General features: G+C 36.5%; 1 protein-coding gene across 1 annotated transcript in view; it reads left to right on the forward strand.

Annotated features, from left to right (window-relative positions):
- The window catches only part of LOC113232496 (lysyl oxidase homolog 2), a 33,980-nt gene that overhangs the window by 10,366 nt on the left and 6,103 nt on the right, over nucleotides 1-17,511 (forward strand). Inside the window, exons 6-8 of the mRNA XM_026467243.1 lie at nucleotides 1,962-2,059; nucleotides 12,196-12,347; nucleotides 16,180-16,316. Coding sequence (XP_026323028.1) covers nucleotides 1,962-2,059; nucleotides 12,196-12,347; nucleotides 16,180-16,316 — 387 coding nt within the window. The remainder of the gene's footprint in view (nucleotides 1-1,961; nucleotides 2,060-12,195; nucleotides 12,348-16,179; nucleotides 16,317-17,511) is intronic.

Here is a 17,511-nt window from a genome sequence, read left to right on the forward strand (position 1 = left end):
ATTTTCAGTACAAATCGGCAATTTCATACTTTAACCCCTATTATAAAGATCGAACACAGAGAGAAATTCCTTTAACCTGAGTAAATTTGGACTATTCAACTTTATTTGTAAGTCACTGATTCAACTAATAATTTCACAAAAATAGAATGAAAATCATTATGATAATCAATGACTAGTACTAAAATTTATCCTAGTTTTTTTCTCCGTACTTTTTAATAAATTTCAAAAAAAATGGAGGTCAATTCGACTGTATTTTTATATGTATGTTACCCGATAACTCTTAACTTAATTTGACTTATTTGTGTACCGATTTTAATGATTCTTTTTTTTATCGGAAAGAGTATACCTTAGTATTGGTCCCATTTACCTAAATTTGAAGAAAATATTCCACCTCTAACGGTAGCAAACTAACGGGGATAATCCGTTTTCGCGCACTTTCCGGTAACCGATTTCAATAAATTGATATAATTCCACAGGTCAATGAATTCCCCGTAATTTTGAGATCGGTTTTTTCTTATACATAGGGCGCACTATAAGTTTCTGGAACTGGCCACTTACATAAACAATATTTAAAAAGTAATTACAACATTTGAAAATGGAACTCTTTGACTGTAGAATACAGTTTGTCTCATCTAACTGTTACTTGTTTTTACAATGTGACGTCATTTTAGGAGTCGGTTGTCTACATCACCGTGGATTTAACTCGTGAAAATTTTTGTAATATAATTTTCTACAACTTTAAGTGTAATTTAACAACTCAGCGGAGCTTCACTCGGCTTCAAACTGCTTTTGGCGATGAAGCACCATGCAAGACGACTATTTATAGCTGGTTTGTAGAATTCAAACGCGGTCGTGTGAATCTCAGTGACGAATTTCGTGATGGTCGCCCGTCCACTGCTGTGAACAACAAAAACATCGATGCTGTGCGCCGTATGATCAAAACAGACAGGCATGTGACATACCATGAGATTCGGGCATCTTTAAGCATAGGCATGAGTCAAATACAATCAATACTACACAAACATTTGGGTGTGAAAAAGCTGTGCTCTCGGTGGATCCCGCACAAATTGACTGAGGGTCAAAAAACGGATCACGTCACTTGGTGCAATGCCATGCTTACCAGATTCAACGAAAGGGCGTCAAATTTGCTGTGTGACATAGTTGTTACGTCGCCTGTTGGTGACGAACCATGGATTTATAGTTATGATCCTAAAACAAAGCAGCAATCGAGTGCATGGGTCTTTCGTGACAAGCCGAAACCAGCAAATTGGCGCGCGGGCAAAGTGCCTCTAACCGGATGATTGCTTCTTTTTTTAATAAAACTGAATAAAACACGTGGCTACGTGTGGCGTGGCTTTGGAGAATCGTTTTACCGTGAATACTATTGGTACACGACCATTTGTTTGCCGGAAGTTATTGACAAACTCCGTAAAAATAACCGTAAATGGCGTATCATCTTGCACCACGATAATGCCAGTTCTCACACGACCAGCCTGACAAATGAATTTTTGAAGGTGAACAACGTTGACCTTATGAGCCATACCGCGTGCAGTCCCGAGCAGGCACCTTGTGACTGTTATTTATTTCCAAAAATAGATGAAAATCATTAACCGCGAACTGGTTCTTACAGTTCGCGGTCAATGATTTTCATCACCTGAAGAGGCTGTCGAAAGTATGAAAAATATGTTCCAGAGATTATCTGGAGGAGTGGCATAAATGTTTTCAAAATTGGTTCATTCGTATGAAAAAGTGCATTAACACTATTTTAAGAAACAATAAATTCATTTCTGACCATTTATAAGTATTTTTTTCTTATTCGTTCTGGAAACTTATAGTGCGTCACACGTATAAAAAATATTGTTGTTCTGTTTTAATTTATAAAGATACACTCAGCTTTTTGAGCGGAATCCTTACTAATAACTAAAATTGTTTTCTTACCTATTTAATTTCTGGCTATACAGGATTGTACTCAGCGGTGTACACTGCCAAGGCAATGAAACCAATCTATTCCAATGCCAGCACGAGGATTTGGGAAATGTTAAATGCCGTAGTGAAGTTGGTAAGTGGCACTTTTTACATTATTGTGCCTTGTTACTCAGGAAAAGTATTGTAGATCACTAAATACATTCTATCCAGCCTTGTTAGGAATTTCGCGTTTTCAAAAGTTTTTTGAACTATGTGCAACACAATGATTTTTCTTGTATTTTTTCCTTCATCATTATGTATATGAAGTAATCTTCGTTCGATCGATCGTTGTATTAATAATTATAACAAACTAGTGGAGTAATTTCACAAAAAATAATTGAATATTAATTCAATAAAAATTTAATTAATACAGTGAATAGCGACATCTCTCGCCAGGACTGGTAGCTGTAAAGGTACTAACTGGGTGATAAATCTGTCAAAGATTTCTCATAGATGGCGCTACGACTAAAAAGTCGTTGAAAAACCAAATACAAAGACACGACGCAAGCACGTAGAGAAATTCGTGAGGTCCGTTGGTTCGTTCCGTGGCTTAGTTGGTATAGCGTCTGGCACGGTATGCAAGAAGACGTCGGTTCGAATCCGAACGGATCGAAGGAATTTTTTCTGAGTGTTTTTTCTGAGTGTTCGATATTTGTATTAATAATTATAACAAACTTGTGGGGTAATTTCACAAAAAATAATTGAATATTAATTCAATAAAAATTTAATTATATGAAGTAATGTTTAGTACATTCCACCTTTACAATGAAAGCGACCTAATTTAAAAAATAAAAAAGAATACATATCATGAACCGACTTTAAAAAACATAAATCATAATGATAAGTGTTAGGTACCACGGCAGCAGTTAGTTTGAATGAGACTCAAGAAAGTGACGTTGTTAGTGTAATGTACGATCCTGCGTAACTATGTCTTTAATAAATCGGATTTTTAGTAGCAGTAGAGCTCCTTGTGAAAGAGTTCGTCCAGGGAAATACTACCACCTTTCCTATTTTTAGCGCCTAGCAGTAACGTCAGTCCTTACTGTGTTCCGGTTTTGAAGGGTAAGAGTCCCGGTGGAGTTACAGGCACATGTGACTTGTCAACATATGTCCCTTGGTTTTATAAAAAAAAAGTTCGAGTTGCCAGGCTTTTGGCGCGCAGAATCCGTCGAGTCACCGCCGCGGAATCTCATGAATAAGGACCACGAACTGGTTCGAAACATGTCGAAAATTGGACTTAAATACGTCAGTTATTCCTTAGTTCAGTTAACATTATTATGTCTGAGTGTAGCGATGGTTTTCTAATTAAAATATTATTCAGAAGGTTGCTTATTTGGAGCTGACTCATTAAGGTTCAAATGGCATAGACTCTATATGAATCCCTGTGCGCGAGGACATTCCTTTTGATATTTTTTATGCCTTTAAATTTTGTATTCTTTTTGACGTTATGTTTTTGTTATTCATTGTTGTCAGTCGCTACATAAAATATTTTCCCAAAAATCCCAAAGGATTCTCTATTTCTTCAGTCTCCCTCTTAATTGCTAGGCAAGCGTCTCGCCAACAGTCTCTTTATTGTGTTTGAAATTCCACTCCCGTCTCGGTACGTAACTGCTGTATTTAATACTGAATCTTTATCTCAAAAAAAAAACCTACAAAGACAACCACTGTTGGTGAAAATGTGACGGATAAGTAATTGAGCCGATTTCTGAAATTTTTACAAACACGACTTACTTTATTACTTACAGGACTGTCTTATCACAATTAATACGGCCTAACCTTGATAAGGTCATAACATCTTGTTTAGCTCGTGAAAATGAAATTTTTAATTCTTGTCAGGTCAAATGACAACAAAAAAGTTCAGTATAAAAATGACCTTATATGGATCAGTTTTTAACCGACTTCAAAAAAGGATGTGGTTCTCAATTCGACTGTATGTTTTTTTTGTATGTATGTTACGCGATAACTCCGGTATTTGTGAACCGATTTTCATGATTCTTTTTTTTGTTGGAAAGGGGGTACTTCCATAGTGGTCCCATTTCATTTTGAAGGAAATCATCCACCTCTAAGGGTGACTGTTCACGCATGAAGCTTCATTTTTATAAGAAGCGCCTAAATTTTCTTAAGGAGCAATTATTTTAATGATTGATTTTGCTATTTCTCCAATTCAAGGCGTTTTTCTCTCAATATTCTTTGAGTAGTGAGAACCGATTTTTATTATCTCCAGTGTCAAGTCCTGTATAGTGGTAAGTGTAAGGATATTTCAATAAAACAGCAAATAGATGTAATTCCACGTACTTCTGAGGTCGATTTTTTTAGTACTCTGTACTGAGATTATTGTAAATTCAATTATTTAATTGTTAAATATTAAAATAATGTATAAAATAAGTTTTTGGATATAAAGCTGAATGTTTCATCATTATTTTCTGTTTTTCTTTTTTTATATAATATCAAGTAACGGGACGAACAAATCGTGCGTCTGATGACAAGCTACACGCCTGTCCATAACAGTTGCAGTGCCACTCAGAGTTTAGAAATGACAAAGATCTGAAGAACGTTGCCACCCCGCCAATCACCCTGAGACATAAGTTGACAAGTTCCATGTGCCTGTAATCTCACCAGCACCTTTTAAAACCGGAACGCAGTAATGCTAACATTACCTACCGCATGGCGGCAGAAGTAGATGAGGCGGCAGTACTTCCCTGGATGAACTCTTTCACAAGAAGCCTACTGCTAAAACTAATAAGTTCTTTCGCTGGAAGTAATAAGTTCTTTAGTACTTCAAGAGTTTTAAATTAAGTAATCTGAAAATTTCATCACTTCAAAACTTATTTTGCGTATTCCCGAAAAGTTGAATTTTTATGTTCGGTCTCTATCATTCTAAAGGTGCGACATATTTTAATCAACGTATTCTTGGTGCTCATAGCCGTATTTTCGTAACCAAAAGACAAGCATTTTCTATAATCATAATTGCAGTTGTTTCTTTATTATTTTTCTCCTAACTGGGTAACAGGGCAGGCGAAAAACAGCCCGGTAGCTTAGATGTTCTGTCCTTCCGGCTTAGTGTAGCTGTCAAACTTTTGACAGGATGGTCGTTAAAATTACTGTTGTTTTATTCTTTTTATAAATGTATATTCTATTTATATCCTTGTTTTTATGCTGTCGTTGTTTGTTATTTTCTTTTCTTTTAATTATTCTTTCAAACTGTTAAAGCTTTTGCGCATTGCGTCCGATTTGTATCAGAGGGTCTACTCTCGATCTCCGTCGGACATCCTTCCGAAGCAATTACTGTGAAATAAGTAATATTCGACAAAATTAAAAGACAAGTATCAAGTATGAAGCTTCATTCGCATCACGCGTGTTTTCATTTGGTCAAGTATTGCTTATTTGGCAGTAATTGTTTTGGACGGATGTCAGACGGAGATCGAAAGTAGACCCCCAGTTCCGAATCCGAGAAATGATGGTCCGAAATCTCACAGCTATCATTTCATCTCTAGGTGTACAAGCGATATTCGCATTTTCTCGAATTCGAATTGGACTTAGTGCACAAGCGACATCCGAAGTGGGTCCGAATTTTCTAGAATCTCTTCTAGAAAATTCTAGAAGAGATTCTTCTAGAAAAGTCTCGAATTCGGAACGAATACGAACTTGATGCAGTGCGCAAACGCGCCTACTTTTTCTTCTGTGACGTCATGAGTCATAAGTAAATAAATATCTTCTCTCTCTTTCTTTGCTTTACATTTAAGTTTTTGACAAATCATTAGTGTTTAAACTGTGGTTTAAACCCCAACATTGAATTAGAAATATATTAATATCACCAGGCATTGTTCAAATAGTCTTCGTCTTTGACATATTCAGTCAAGTCGGAATACTTGCAATAATCCCGAATATCGTCTTAACAGTATTATAATGGTTGTAAATTTACTAAATAGGATTGGGTAAGTCTTAATCCTGTTGTGGATTATAAATGATTAATTAATTAACAAAGTTGGGTTACCTACATGTACTTAAAGTTTAACGATCGGTACAAGATATTATTTTGATTAGACCACTTGAATAGTTCAAAATTCCAAATCCTGAAACGTCATTAATTATAACTATATAAACCACAAAGATTTGAGAGGCACTGCCACAGCACCCGTCACTCTTGGAGTGTTTACTCATGGCGACTTTTAGCATCGATGCAAGCGGGCTACTGCATCGATACAAACGCGCGATTGCACTGCTGCTCTTGGGATTTATAAGCATTGATCATGATTGATGCAATCGCGCGTTAGTGTCGATGCAATCGCGCATCAATGCATCGCTGCTAGACATAAGTTGACAAGTCTATACTTTTATATAGTATAATTCAATTTATAGGCAATCTATGTAATATTTATAATTTGTTATAAATATTACATAGATGATTGTATATGATGATTGGATAAATACACAATGTATTTTTCATTTTTGTGGCGCACCGCGGTAGTACAGTTTACGGCGCGCTCATGAATCCTAATGGTCTTCAATGGCCTTCTGGCTTTTGTGTTTTTAGTTTTCGGTTAAGGTTACAAGGACTTAAAGCGCCACGAGACTAAATTGTCTCATACGGTCTTCCTTGCGGCCGCAAAGATAGTAATATATATATATATAATATAGCTTGCTAAAAATAGATGGGGAGCTGCCCACCACGGCGAGGGCTACTCTCTCCTCAGAGAACTGATCATACTGGAAGAGAGGCATGCAATTTTGCTATATCACTAAGCCTGGTAGATCACGTAACAAGACTACCTGTTAAGGATAATAAAGCCTACAATGAAAACTAAGACATTATGTCATATTACAGACACACTCGTTATAAGGCAAACCTAAAATCAAATGAACATTCCCGAATAAAACAACAATGATGATGAATGATGAACTTCAGGCTCGATTCAATTTAAAAAGTTTGCGGCCGAAATTGAATCTGTCGGAACGCGTAAAACGATTAGTCGAAATCGAAAAATTCAGAATTTCCCGTTACTTCGTTATTAAACCTGTACATGTGAATTCTACAGAAATAAGCTAGAAACAGACACGAAACAATTAACAGAAGTCATAAACGTGTTTTCAAGTGCCCGAACCTAAATTGGCAAGGCAAATCGTGGAAAACGAACAGCTTAACAATAAATTAAAAACATCAACAAATACATTACGGCCGATTAAAGGTTTTCGCTTATAATAACATAATGACTAAACAATGAGCACTTAGAAAGTGGTCACAGCAAATAAAATTATTACGTAACAAATACACTCGATATATACTTATATATATACACACATATATCCATATGCATGCATGTACGCAATGTAAATCACATATATCCCAATACCTGCGCCATGAAATGATCGCCCATTAAACAAACGCGTCCACAAGTTTACGCTTTAATGAGTTCGAATTAGAATTGAATATGTCAATATCAAGTCACTCCTGCTCAACACATCGTTCAAACTCTTGCAAGCCCTATACTGAAAACTATTTTGTCTATACTTAGTCCTCGCCAGCGGAACTGCAACATCATGTTAGTATCTCATGGAACACGTAGGTATATTAAACACAATGCTACTCAGTAATTCACAACAAGTACAACGATGTCTCTGATAATTGAGAGCACGCGGAAAATTTAGAGTGTTTAGTGGTTTAATTCCAAAAGCGTATTCAGAGTCTGAAGATGAATGACATTGTGATACGACGAGACGAACAAGTCGTGCGCTTCGTGGCAAGTGACACTCCTGTCCATAACAGGTGCAGTGACACTCAGAGCTTTAAAGTTACAAATATCTGAGAGACACCGCTACTGCGCCCGTCACCCTGAGACATAAGTTGACAAGTCCTATATGCCTGTAATTTCACCAGTACCCTTACCCTATAAAACCGAAACGCAATAGTGCTTGCATCAAATACTAAATAAATATTGGACACTGAAGTCAAAAATAGATAACAAGGACATTGCTTATAAAATTTTCATTAGTTTTTTATTTTTCGAACTATACTTGTTGAACGTGATTGATTGAAATGATTCAAAATGCATTCTTATAAATTGTGTATCACTAAAAAATAAATGTATTGGAATTTTCTATATTTGTCATGGGATTTGAAAAGTAAATTGTAAGGGAATTTGTAGCGCCTTAAGTTATGGTCTTCCACGAGCCTATGTCTAAGATATTCAAGGGCTCCGTCACTCGCCCAAGGTTACGCGATAAGTGCGTACCGCTGAGAGTACCGACGTCGGCACAAGCGCTCATACAAGTCTTTCATTTATGAGCATTCGGCTCCGCACAAATGCACACGGCGAGCAACGTTATTTTCACCTCTCTGAACGCGTGCTTATGTTCCTTTTTCCTCGTAGTGAGCGCCTAGTGTCATTAATCAGATTTAGTAGGCTATTATAGCGTAGGTATTTTCGATTTTGTATGACAGTGATGTATCTGTTATATAATAACTATTAAGTAATCTGTGGTTCGACATCCCATCTGGCAAGCGCAGCTTTACAAGTCGTTGGACATGAGTTTCCCTAAAATTGGATAAACGGTTTTTATTTGTCTCGACAAATATGACAGAAACGAAACTATTTTTTCAGATCTAAATCACGTATGTTTGGTTTATCAAACATACCAACGTTTCGGGATACAGATCCCATGAGCCGTGACTTTGATTTTATTTCATATTAATATAGATCTGAGAGATTTATCTTTTTTCAATGTGTATTAAGTAGGTATTGTTTAGGTATAATGAGGAGCAGAATAATATGGTTATAGATTTCTGTATAGTACTACCGCCTCGGCTTCACTCATTTTCATACTATCTAGAATAAGGGATATAAGTTAAATTACAGGCACGTGCTACTTGTCAACTTATATTTCAAGGTGACGGGCGCAGTGGCAGTGCCCCTCAGATCTATGCGATTAAAGCTCTGAGTGGCACTGTAACTGTAAGAAAAACTGTTTTGCTAGATGAAATGGTTGAGGTATTTACTATTAAATGGTATTACGAAAAACAGAAAACAGAAGTGGCAAAAAACCGCCAAATATTGTAGACTTATTGTACTTACATCTTTCCAAACTGCTTTTCTTGTAGGTCAATATAAAATAGGGGTTCAGAAAAAGGCTATTTTGTTTAAATTATGAATACGATCTATAAGATTCGATTAGACTTAATGTTGCATCGATTTATTTGAAAATCGCATTGAAATGAATCGATACAAAAATCTCTAGATCGTATACCCTTGAATCGTAATGTGCATCCCTACGCCGCACCTCGCGCTGCCCCGTCAGTCGCCATCGAGCGCTTGTCGACGTCGGTTCTGTGTCAATTTTTCTCCGCCTGTTCTTATTTTATTCATATTAATTTTCAAAGCGCGGGACGCTAAGGGCGGCCACCCACACCTCACCCCCTAAAATGTAGGTTCGCGTTAAAATACCTCTCCTTAAAAGCACAGATGCAGCGCCACAGTTGCGTCACGCGCACGACCACAGATTAGATATTGTATGAAAATTAATAAAATGCAGCGCTGAAGCCCTTCAATTAGAAGGCGCCAAATATCAAACTACAGTACAGCCAATACCAAACTGTGTATGGTTTATCATTTGTTTCGTATCCTTGGTACAATAAAATCACACGAGATCATACGTCAAAACTGAAAATCTTTTATCACGTGAAAATCATGAAAATAATACGAACTACATGACACAAGTAATAAGTACATTTGAAATTTTATAACTCTCCTATTCAAGCATAAAAAGTTATCAACTAATTTCGTTTGTAGAATCCTTAAACCTCTTTTCTGAAAAGTTGTCTTCTCCAGATGTATCATCATTACATCAAGGGCGCGATTTGCATACTACATACAGTATTCACGTTTAGACCAATCCCTTTTTTCACCCAAGTTACGGCGAAGCCATAAAGAGAGCAATATTTTTTACCCTATTTTTGTTGTATTTATTGAGTTTGCTGGACATTGAACTTTAAGTATATTTATAATAACATAACATCTGGCTGCAAAATTAATATAAGAAACGTGATTTTAAATTCAGGAGTTGAAGTTTAATTTAAAACATTTTTTATGATAATAAGTGATCTAGTGAACCAAACCAACCCATTTATTTACCACACACAATAATACAAAACATAACATATAACAATACTGTACTGTTACTGATTTTGTGGTACTGATTTTCAGCTTGACCTTGTTGACACATTGTTTTTATAACATAACCAAATTCAATAACACTACCGTCACGACGGTGATAAGCGATACGCGGTGAGAAACCCCCATAACAGTTGCATGAGAAAAATAAATGTATGCCATACAAATATTCCTACCGGCCCAGGAATCGAACCCGGGATATCTGCGTAGCAGAGTAGCATTGTAACCGCTCGGTCACGGAATCAAGAGGAGAGCTTTAATCGCAAAGATCTGAGTAGCACTAACCACTACGCCCGTCATTCAGAAACAAAGTTGACAAGTCCCTTAGGCCTGCAGTTTTACCAGCATCCTTTAGAAACCCGAACTCAGTAACACTCAACAACAGCTTTGCAGCCGAAATACTCAATACTCAATCTTTATTGCTTTTCCATATGTTTACAAGGTGTTACAAAGTACATAATATAATATAATAGATCATGTATGGACCCTGTCGGGCACAGCAAATGAGAGGGAGGCATTTTTAATAATTGGTAATAGATAAAATATATTGAGGTGAAATATTTTATGAGCATGTATTTAAGTATTATTTATTTTTATATATAGCATTTTTTACTTATTTATATATATTTGCTTTTTAATGATTAAAAATAGTTATTTAAGTAAATATTATTATAAAATACGTATGTTTCCAGTACTTCTATGGACGAACTCTATTCCAAAGGAGCTCTACTGCTACTAATTTAAATACTTTCAAGAAAAAGACATGTTTTAGGCAACCGCGTATCATATCGTCGTTGTATATACATATCGTCGTATTCTATCGGTCGGAGATTGTGAACAATTGCAAACCTATAATATTAATAATAAAGATACTACCAAATTATATACGAAAATAGCCAAATCTTAAAAGTACAATGGGCATAATTTCGTCAAAGATCCGTCATCTATTTTCAATAATACCGAAAGGGCATCCACCCCTTACAAGATGCCAATGAAATAAGTCGCATAGAAATTGGTATCAGCGAAATTAAATTTTGTTGCTTTAGTTATTTATATAAAAGATTTATAATGCTTTGTTTATTTATGGATTAATTTCTGGACCGTTTGCAAATAAAATATGGATTTATGAGAGCGTTGAACCACATAAACGACTTAGTTTGCAATTAACTCAAAAACGGGTATGAAAACAACTTAATCACTCAAAAATAGCTAAAAGTTTCCTAGTCTTAATAATCCATTACAATAAACATCAGTTGCGTACAAACAGTGGCGGATTTGCAGTCTTGGCCGCCCTACGCCCCAGGCCATGTAGTCAGTGCCGCCCCTTTCTCAGCACTCATATACCTACTTTAGACATATCTGCATTTTATAAAGAAAATGTACGAAAGTGATCTAGGAAGATTATTGTTATACGATGCGGTGCAGTGCGGCCCGCCATAAAGTGCGTTAGCCTTTAAAATATTTAGGTACTTTGAGTTATTTCTTGTTATCAGTGAATTTTTTGTCACGATTAGCCGCCCCTAAAATCTGGCCGCCCCAGGCCCGGGCGTAGGGTGGCCTTAGAGCAAATCCGCCACTGCGTACAAATATAATTATAACTGTTTTATTAAAAAATCCGACCTCAAAAGTTTGTGGAATTATATTCATTTGATAAATTTTATTGAAATCGGTTACCTAAGACAAAATGGGTGAAATCCAATAAACCGGACCATCCCCTGCTACAGACTACAGAGCCTTGAACACCGCCGTAAAGTCACTTGCCTATGAATATTCTACAGGATATCAAGGAGAGTTTTTGACGAAATTCAACACTAAAACAAAACATTATTGATAAGTGTTTTGTTTGGAACATGTAGTTGTTGTCTATAGATTGAAGTCGTTGCTTTTATCTTTGTACCCATGCTAAGTAAGTACGTACAGTCAAGAGCACATCAATCTTGATACTTTGGATTTTAGATAAGCTTCTGGAAAAATTCTTATCGGAAACCGCATAGAGGTCAATTCAAATCTTAGTGTCAACCTTGATGTGCTCTTATGTCTGTACCAATATTATTTCTTATTCCAGGTTATGTAGCGTCTGTAGTCTGTACCCGGAAGTTGGCAGACCTGCAGTTAGATACCATAGTGATCGAACGTACAGCGCATCTTCAAGATGCTCCCATGTACCAGCTCACGTGCGCTATGGAGGAGAACTGCCTTAGCAAATCTGCTTATGAGGTATCGTATTAACCAATAAATGGGTATACATTGGGTAATAGCATGGTTAAACTTAACGTCCCGCACCGTACCATTCGTCACAGTAACATCCTTTTTGGTCATCGTTTTCAAAATTACAGCTTATAGCGTGTCAACCACATCTAGTGCACCCGAAGCGTACTCATAAACGTCCGACCCAATATCGCGGCCACCACCCGTTCCCAAGTGACATCATCAATTAGTTTTTTAATGTAATAATAATAATAGCGCACCCACTCAACATAGCTCGCATTTCTCACAATTTTAAATGACCCAATATGGTAATAGCTAACGAGTTCCGGTAATTTCCGTCTGAATCATGATTTCCTCCTGAGGACCTTCACCCCCGCGCGCCCCAATGCGAATGCCGGTTCGATATATAAATAGTCTTATGTCCACTTGCACTAAACCTAGGTACGTCTTAAACCAATAATTGCAATGCAAAAGACACTCGTAATACATTGTGTTAAGAGTGTCTTATCAATTTAAGCATTGGTTTAAGACATACTTAAGTTTAGTGCAAGTGGACATTATAGTTCTTGTTTTAAGTATTTACTTACGTCGTAGTCTCTGTGAATATTTCTGTGCTCCGTTTTTTGCCAATAAATAACCATAGGGTATGTAACCAGTCTACCGACTGATTTATTTTATCTTGATCATAAGCTATTGATTATCACTACTTACATGTTATGATTACTATTGGCATGACTACTCGCTCCATGATAACGGGTTGACTGGCTAGCGGCAGATGAGAGTTTGAGAATAGACATGTCTGTCTACCCTCTTTCGCTGTCGACGAGTACCTTCATCTCGATTACTTATGACCAATTAATAGGTCCAGGCATTACTTCGCCGAAGTCCATGTTAATAAATTAATTTCCTAATCCGCGAACCCAGTGATGGTTAAATTGTGCAAACCCCTGAGCAATCAATAGACAACAAGTCAAGTTGAGCAATCAACAACCCCTGGTGATGCTCATGGAGATGCAAAACACGTGTCGGGTATATTTTTGGTGGTGGTTTGTGACTGTAGTTGTGCTTGTGTGTTATTTCTATAAATAACCCTATGGTTAGGGTTAGTTAGTTAGGGTGGTGGGAAAATTAACTGCATGAAAAAATATTCAACACAAGCACAGCTATTTTGCGCGATTTAACCTTCACTGGGTTCGCGGAGTAACAAATTAATTTGCTTCCATTTTTATTACTTGTGACCAGTCAAATCGTAACCATAGCTCTTGTAGCCGTCTCGAAATATTGGAAAAGTAAAGAAATATTCAGTGTTCTTCTTCTTTAGTCGTATTCTTAATTGGTAAAGTTCGTGTCCCCGAAATGTGTTCGAGACTTTATGGACGATTTCCTTCCATCTGGTTCTGTTTTCGGCTTCTCTCAGGGTAGTTGCTGTAGCGAGGTACAGTCAGGTCACTAGGTCACTCCATCTACTAGATAATCGACCGTGGAGTCTCTTTCCTTCCATCTTACCCACCCCAACCAGTTTGTCAAGGTTCTCTATTTGTCGACGAGCAATATGACAAAAATAGTGTTCAGAAACGTGCAATTAGTTATAACCATTTAGTGAAAAACCGCAGCCTTAAAATCTGTATTATAGCTCTTTTTTCATATTTGAGTGTACGTTTAAGAAAACCGAACAACGAATGAAAGCTGAGCCTAATTTTATAGCTATCCTCAACAGAGTGTATTAGGTGTTAATCCACCACTTTGAAGCTAATTCCTTTCGATTCTTCGAACAATCACCAACATGGCTACTGCGTGGGGTTCTGATTGAACCAGATTTGTTTACAATAGAATTAATCAATATCGTCCGACTAAAGGCGATTGATATGTCTCGGCAAGGACCGACATTGTGTAGACAGACTTTTGTCTGAATCTTTCCAGCATAACTCTACTACTTGCCATACTGCAGCGTTTTAAAACTATTTTGAATTGCGGGCCGCTAAATTAATCTTAAAAGCTTCCAATTCTTCCAATTCTTAAAAACCACTGACCTGGTGGTAAGTGACACGCCTGTCCATAACAGTTGCAGTATCACTCAGTGCTTTAAATCACAAAGATCTGAGGAGCATAGCCACTGCGCCCGTCACCCTGAGACATATCTATATACCACATCAACAAGTACTACTTATAATACGACTTATTAATCTAATCTCTACGTGTTAGCTTTCGCAGCCTTTTAACTATCGCGGAACATTTCGCTATTAAAAGTACAAAGAATGTGAATATAAATGCACAGATTATTAAGTGTGGATAGAATTTATGAATTCTTTCTTTTACCAGTTATTTAAATTTTAAACAACAAGGTATATAACTACTGGGTCGTACCAGACCCCCATTGGACTGTTGCCAATCAATCAATCAGTTGCTGCAGTGAGAAAATAAGGTTTACAATGTAAATCATCTTTGTTAGTTCTTGTCTTATTTTCTCATATTATTATCAAATAAAAATCTTAATCTTAATATCTAAATTGATGTATACTTTTAAGAGGTTGAAATAAAAAAAGAGTGTAATTTTAGTTTATTAATTGTCTCTATCTACCCCAAACCATCCTTCGTTTCCAGAGCGATATTGCTTTTTATTATATGTTATATATAACATAATTTGACAAGTCCTATGTGCCTGTAATTTCACCAGCACCCGTACCCTTCAAAACCTAAACGCAATAGTGCTCGCATCAAATACTGTAATAATAAATACGTAAGTCTCGTCTGCCTGTAATATCAACAGCACCCTTACCGTTCCTAACCGGAAGGCGGTAAAGTTCACATTACTGCTTGGCGACAGAAATAGTTAAGGTGGCAGTACTTCCCTGGACGAACTCTTTCACAAGGAGCGCTACTGCTACTAAATATGTTACTAATAGGCGAGCGAAGTGATCCTCGAATTTGTTTCACAGTTTTTAATAAATGCTCGCTTCTTATAGCGAATTTTTTCAATATAGAAGATGCCTAACAGCAAGCACAAAGGCTGTTTGATCATCAGTTATTTAAACGATTCCATCACTGAACTAACGCTCACCTGTACGAGTACTTACTCGTATCTTTGGAGCTAGAGATTTTTTAACATTATTTTCTGGGTCATAGCAGTTCTTGGTTAGGTTAGGTTACTAACACATGTTCCAGAGGAACACTCTTGCTTTCACAACATTAAAACCTTAAATAGTATTAAATCTTGAATAGGAAACTTTTTCACAAGGAGGTCTACTGTGATCTTTGCGATTTAAAGCTCTGAGTGGCATCACCAGCAAGCGCACGACTTGTTTGTCCCGTCACTTGATATCATAAAATCATATCTACAATACAAAACAAATACTCTGTATTGCACATAAAAACAAACGCAAAAAACAAAACAAAAGAGAAAAGAGAGGGTACGACGGGCCTTATTAAATACCAATTAGGTACCTGTCTATTATGCCCAGGACTGCGCTGTTTGCGATCACCATAGTCACGTGGGATGACGTGTGCTATATTACATCTCCCTTGTAGCGACATAATCTTTATTGAAAAATAACCAGTAATAAATCGATTTCATCGCGTTTATTGCCGTATGTTATAAAATGTGAGAAATATGATATTATCGATATAATGGTATTAAATGAAATAAACTTTCGATGTAATAAGTTCTTCTTATTGAAGTCTGGATTAAATAAGCGGTGGGAGAATTTATATGTAAATTAGATAAAAGGTGACATAAAAATTATTTCAATACTTACTAATAAGTCGGAAAATATTTTTTTAGACAAGCCCATGGAACCATGTTATTCAATACTTCGCCATTCATATTTTATCCGACTGTCTATAGATCCAAAAAACCAACCCAGGATGGCAGCACGAAACACGACGTCTCCTTCGGTTCACAGCGACGTCCCTCAATATTGGCAACGACGAGTTCCGGCCCTATTTGCCGAAGCACTTATGGCAGTGGCATTTATGTCATATGTAAGAAACTATATTCATATTCATTTATTTGCATTTCACATACCCATATATCAAATGACACAGATTAAACTTACAACTGCATTTGGTATAATATACATGTGATACCCTGTCAGAGTGTAGCAAAGTTAGACTTACAATTGACATACATTGCAAGCTTGAACGTAGTTAATAGCTTTTTTTAATCAATAAATCCTGCAACTGTTTTTAGAAGACCATTCTTTTTTCCGATTTTTTAATAGTATTAGGGTTATCATTATATATTTCCATTAACATAGGTATAAATTTAAATAAAAATATATGTTATAGTCCTAAAGTTAAGAGGAGGAACATCATCCTGAAACGTTTGACATTTATGTATATAGAACCTTATTTATTCTTCTATTTAAGAATATTGTCGATGCAGAGCCGTCCTTATTAATATATTTTTCTCTGCCTTATGCCGTCCCTAGGACTACCTTGCACACTCAACCGCAAATATAAATAGTACTACTTAAGTTTACAGTAAAATTTCATAGGTCTTTTTAACAAAGAATTTTAAGAAATTGCATTCCTACCTTTGATATTATAATAAAACCATAATGTGATCATATGTCAAAAGTGTTTTTATCACATGTAAGGCGTAAATAATACGCACTACACGAAACAAATTATGTGTGTGAAATTTTAGAAAATGTCTTTTAAAAAAAAGAAAAGTGCGCCAAGGTCAAATGACCTCCATCTCATCTGACGGAAAGTGACGATGGAGTACACCTAAATAATGCTTATCGACTAATTTAGTTCGTAAAATCTTTAAACGTCTCTCCCAACAAGTCGTCATTTATATGGCAAACGGCTATGGAGTGAAATTCCCTGCCTGCAGACTTGTTCCCTGAACGTTATAACTTGGACCATTTCAAGGCGAGAGTGAATAGACATTATTTAGGGTGCATGCTTCATCATCGACCTCGTCGTCACTTTTCATCAGGTGATATAGAGGTCAACACACACTTGCATTTGAATAAAAAAAAAATTGTAAATGCGGCCTTATTACAGCAAGGATGCGAATTGTCTCTAACTAAGGCCCACCAAGCGACCCCATGTTTACCTTCTCTTTTATTTGGTCTTTGTAACTACTTTCTCCTTTATCGTAAATATTCCCCAGGCTCGTTTATAATACATTGTGACCTACAATGTCAAAGGGCGCAATGCATTAATC

This window comes from Hyposmocoma kahamanoa, unplaced genomic scaffold (genome assembly GCF_003589595.1).
Source record: "Hyposmocoma kahamanoa isolate Upper Pololo Valley unplaced genomic scaffold, ASM358959v1 76, whole genome shotgun sequence".
Lineage (NCBI taxonomy): Eukaryota > Metazoa > Arthropoda > Insecta > Lepidoptera > Cosmopterigidae > Hyposmocoma > Hyposmocoma kahamanoa.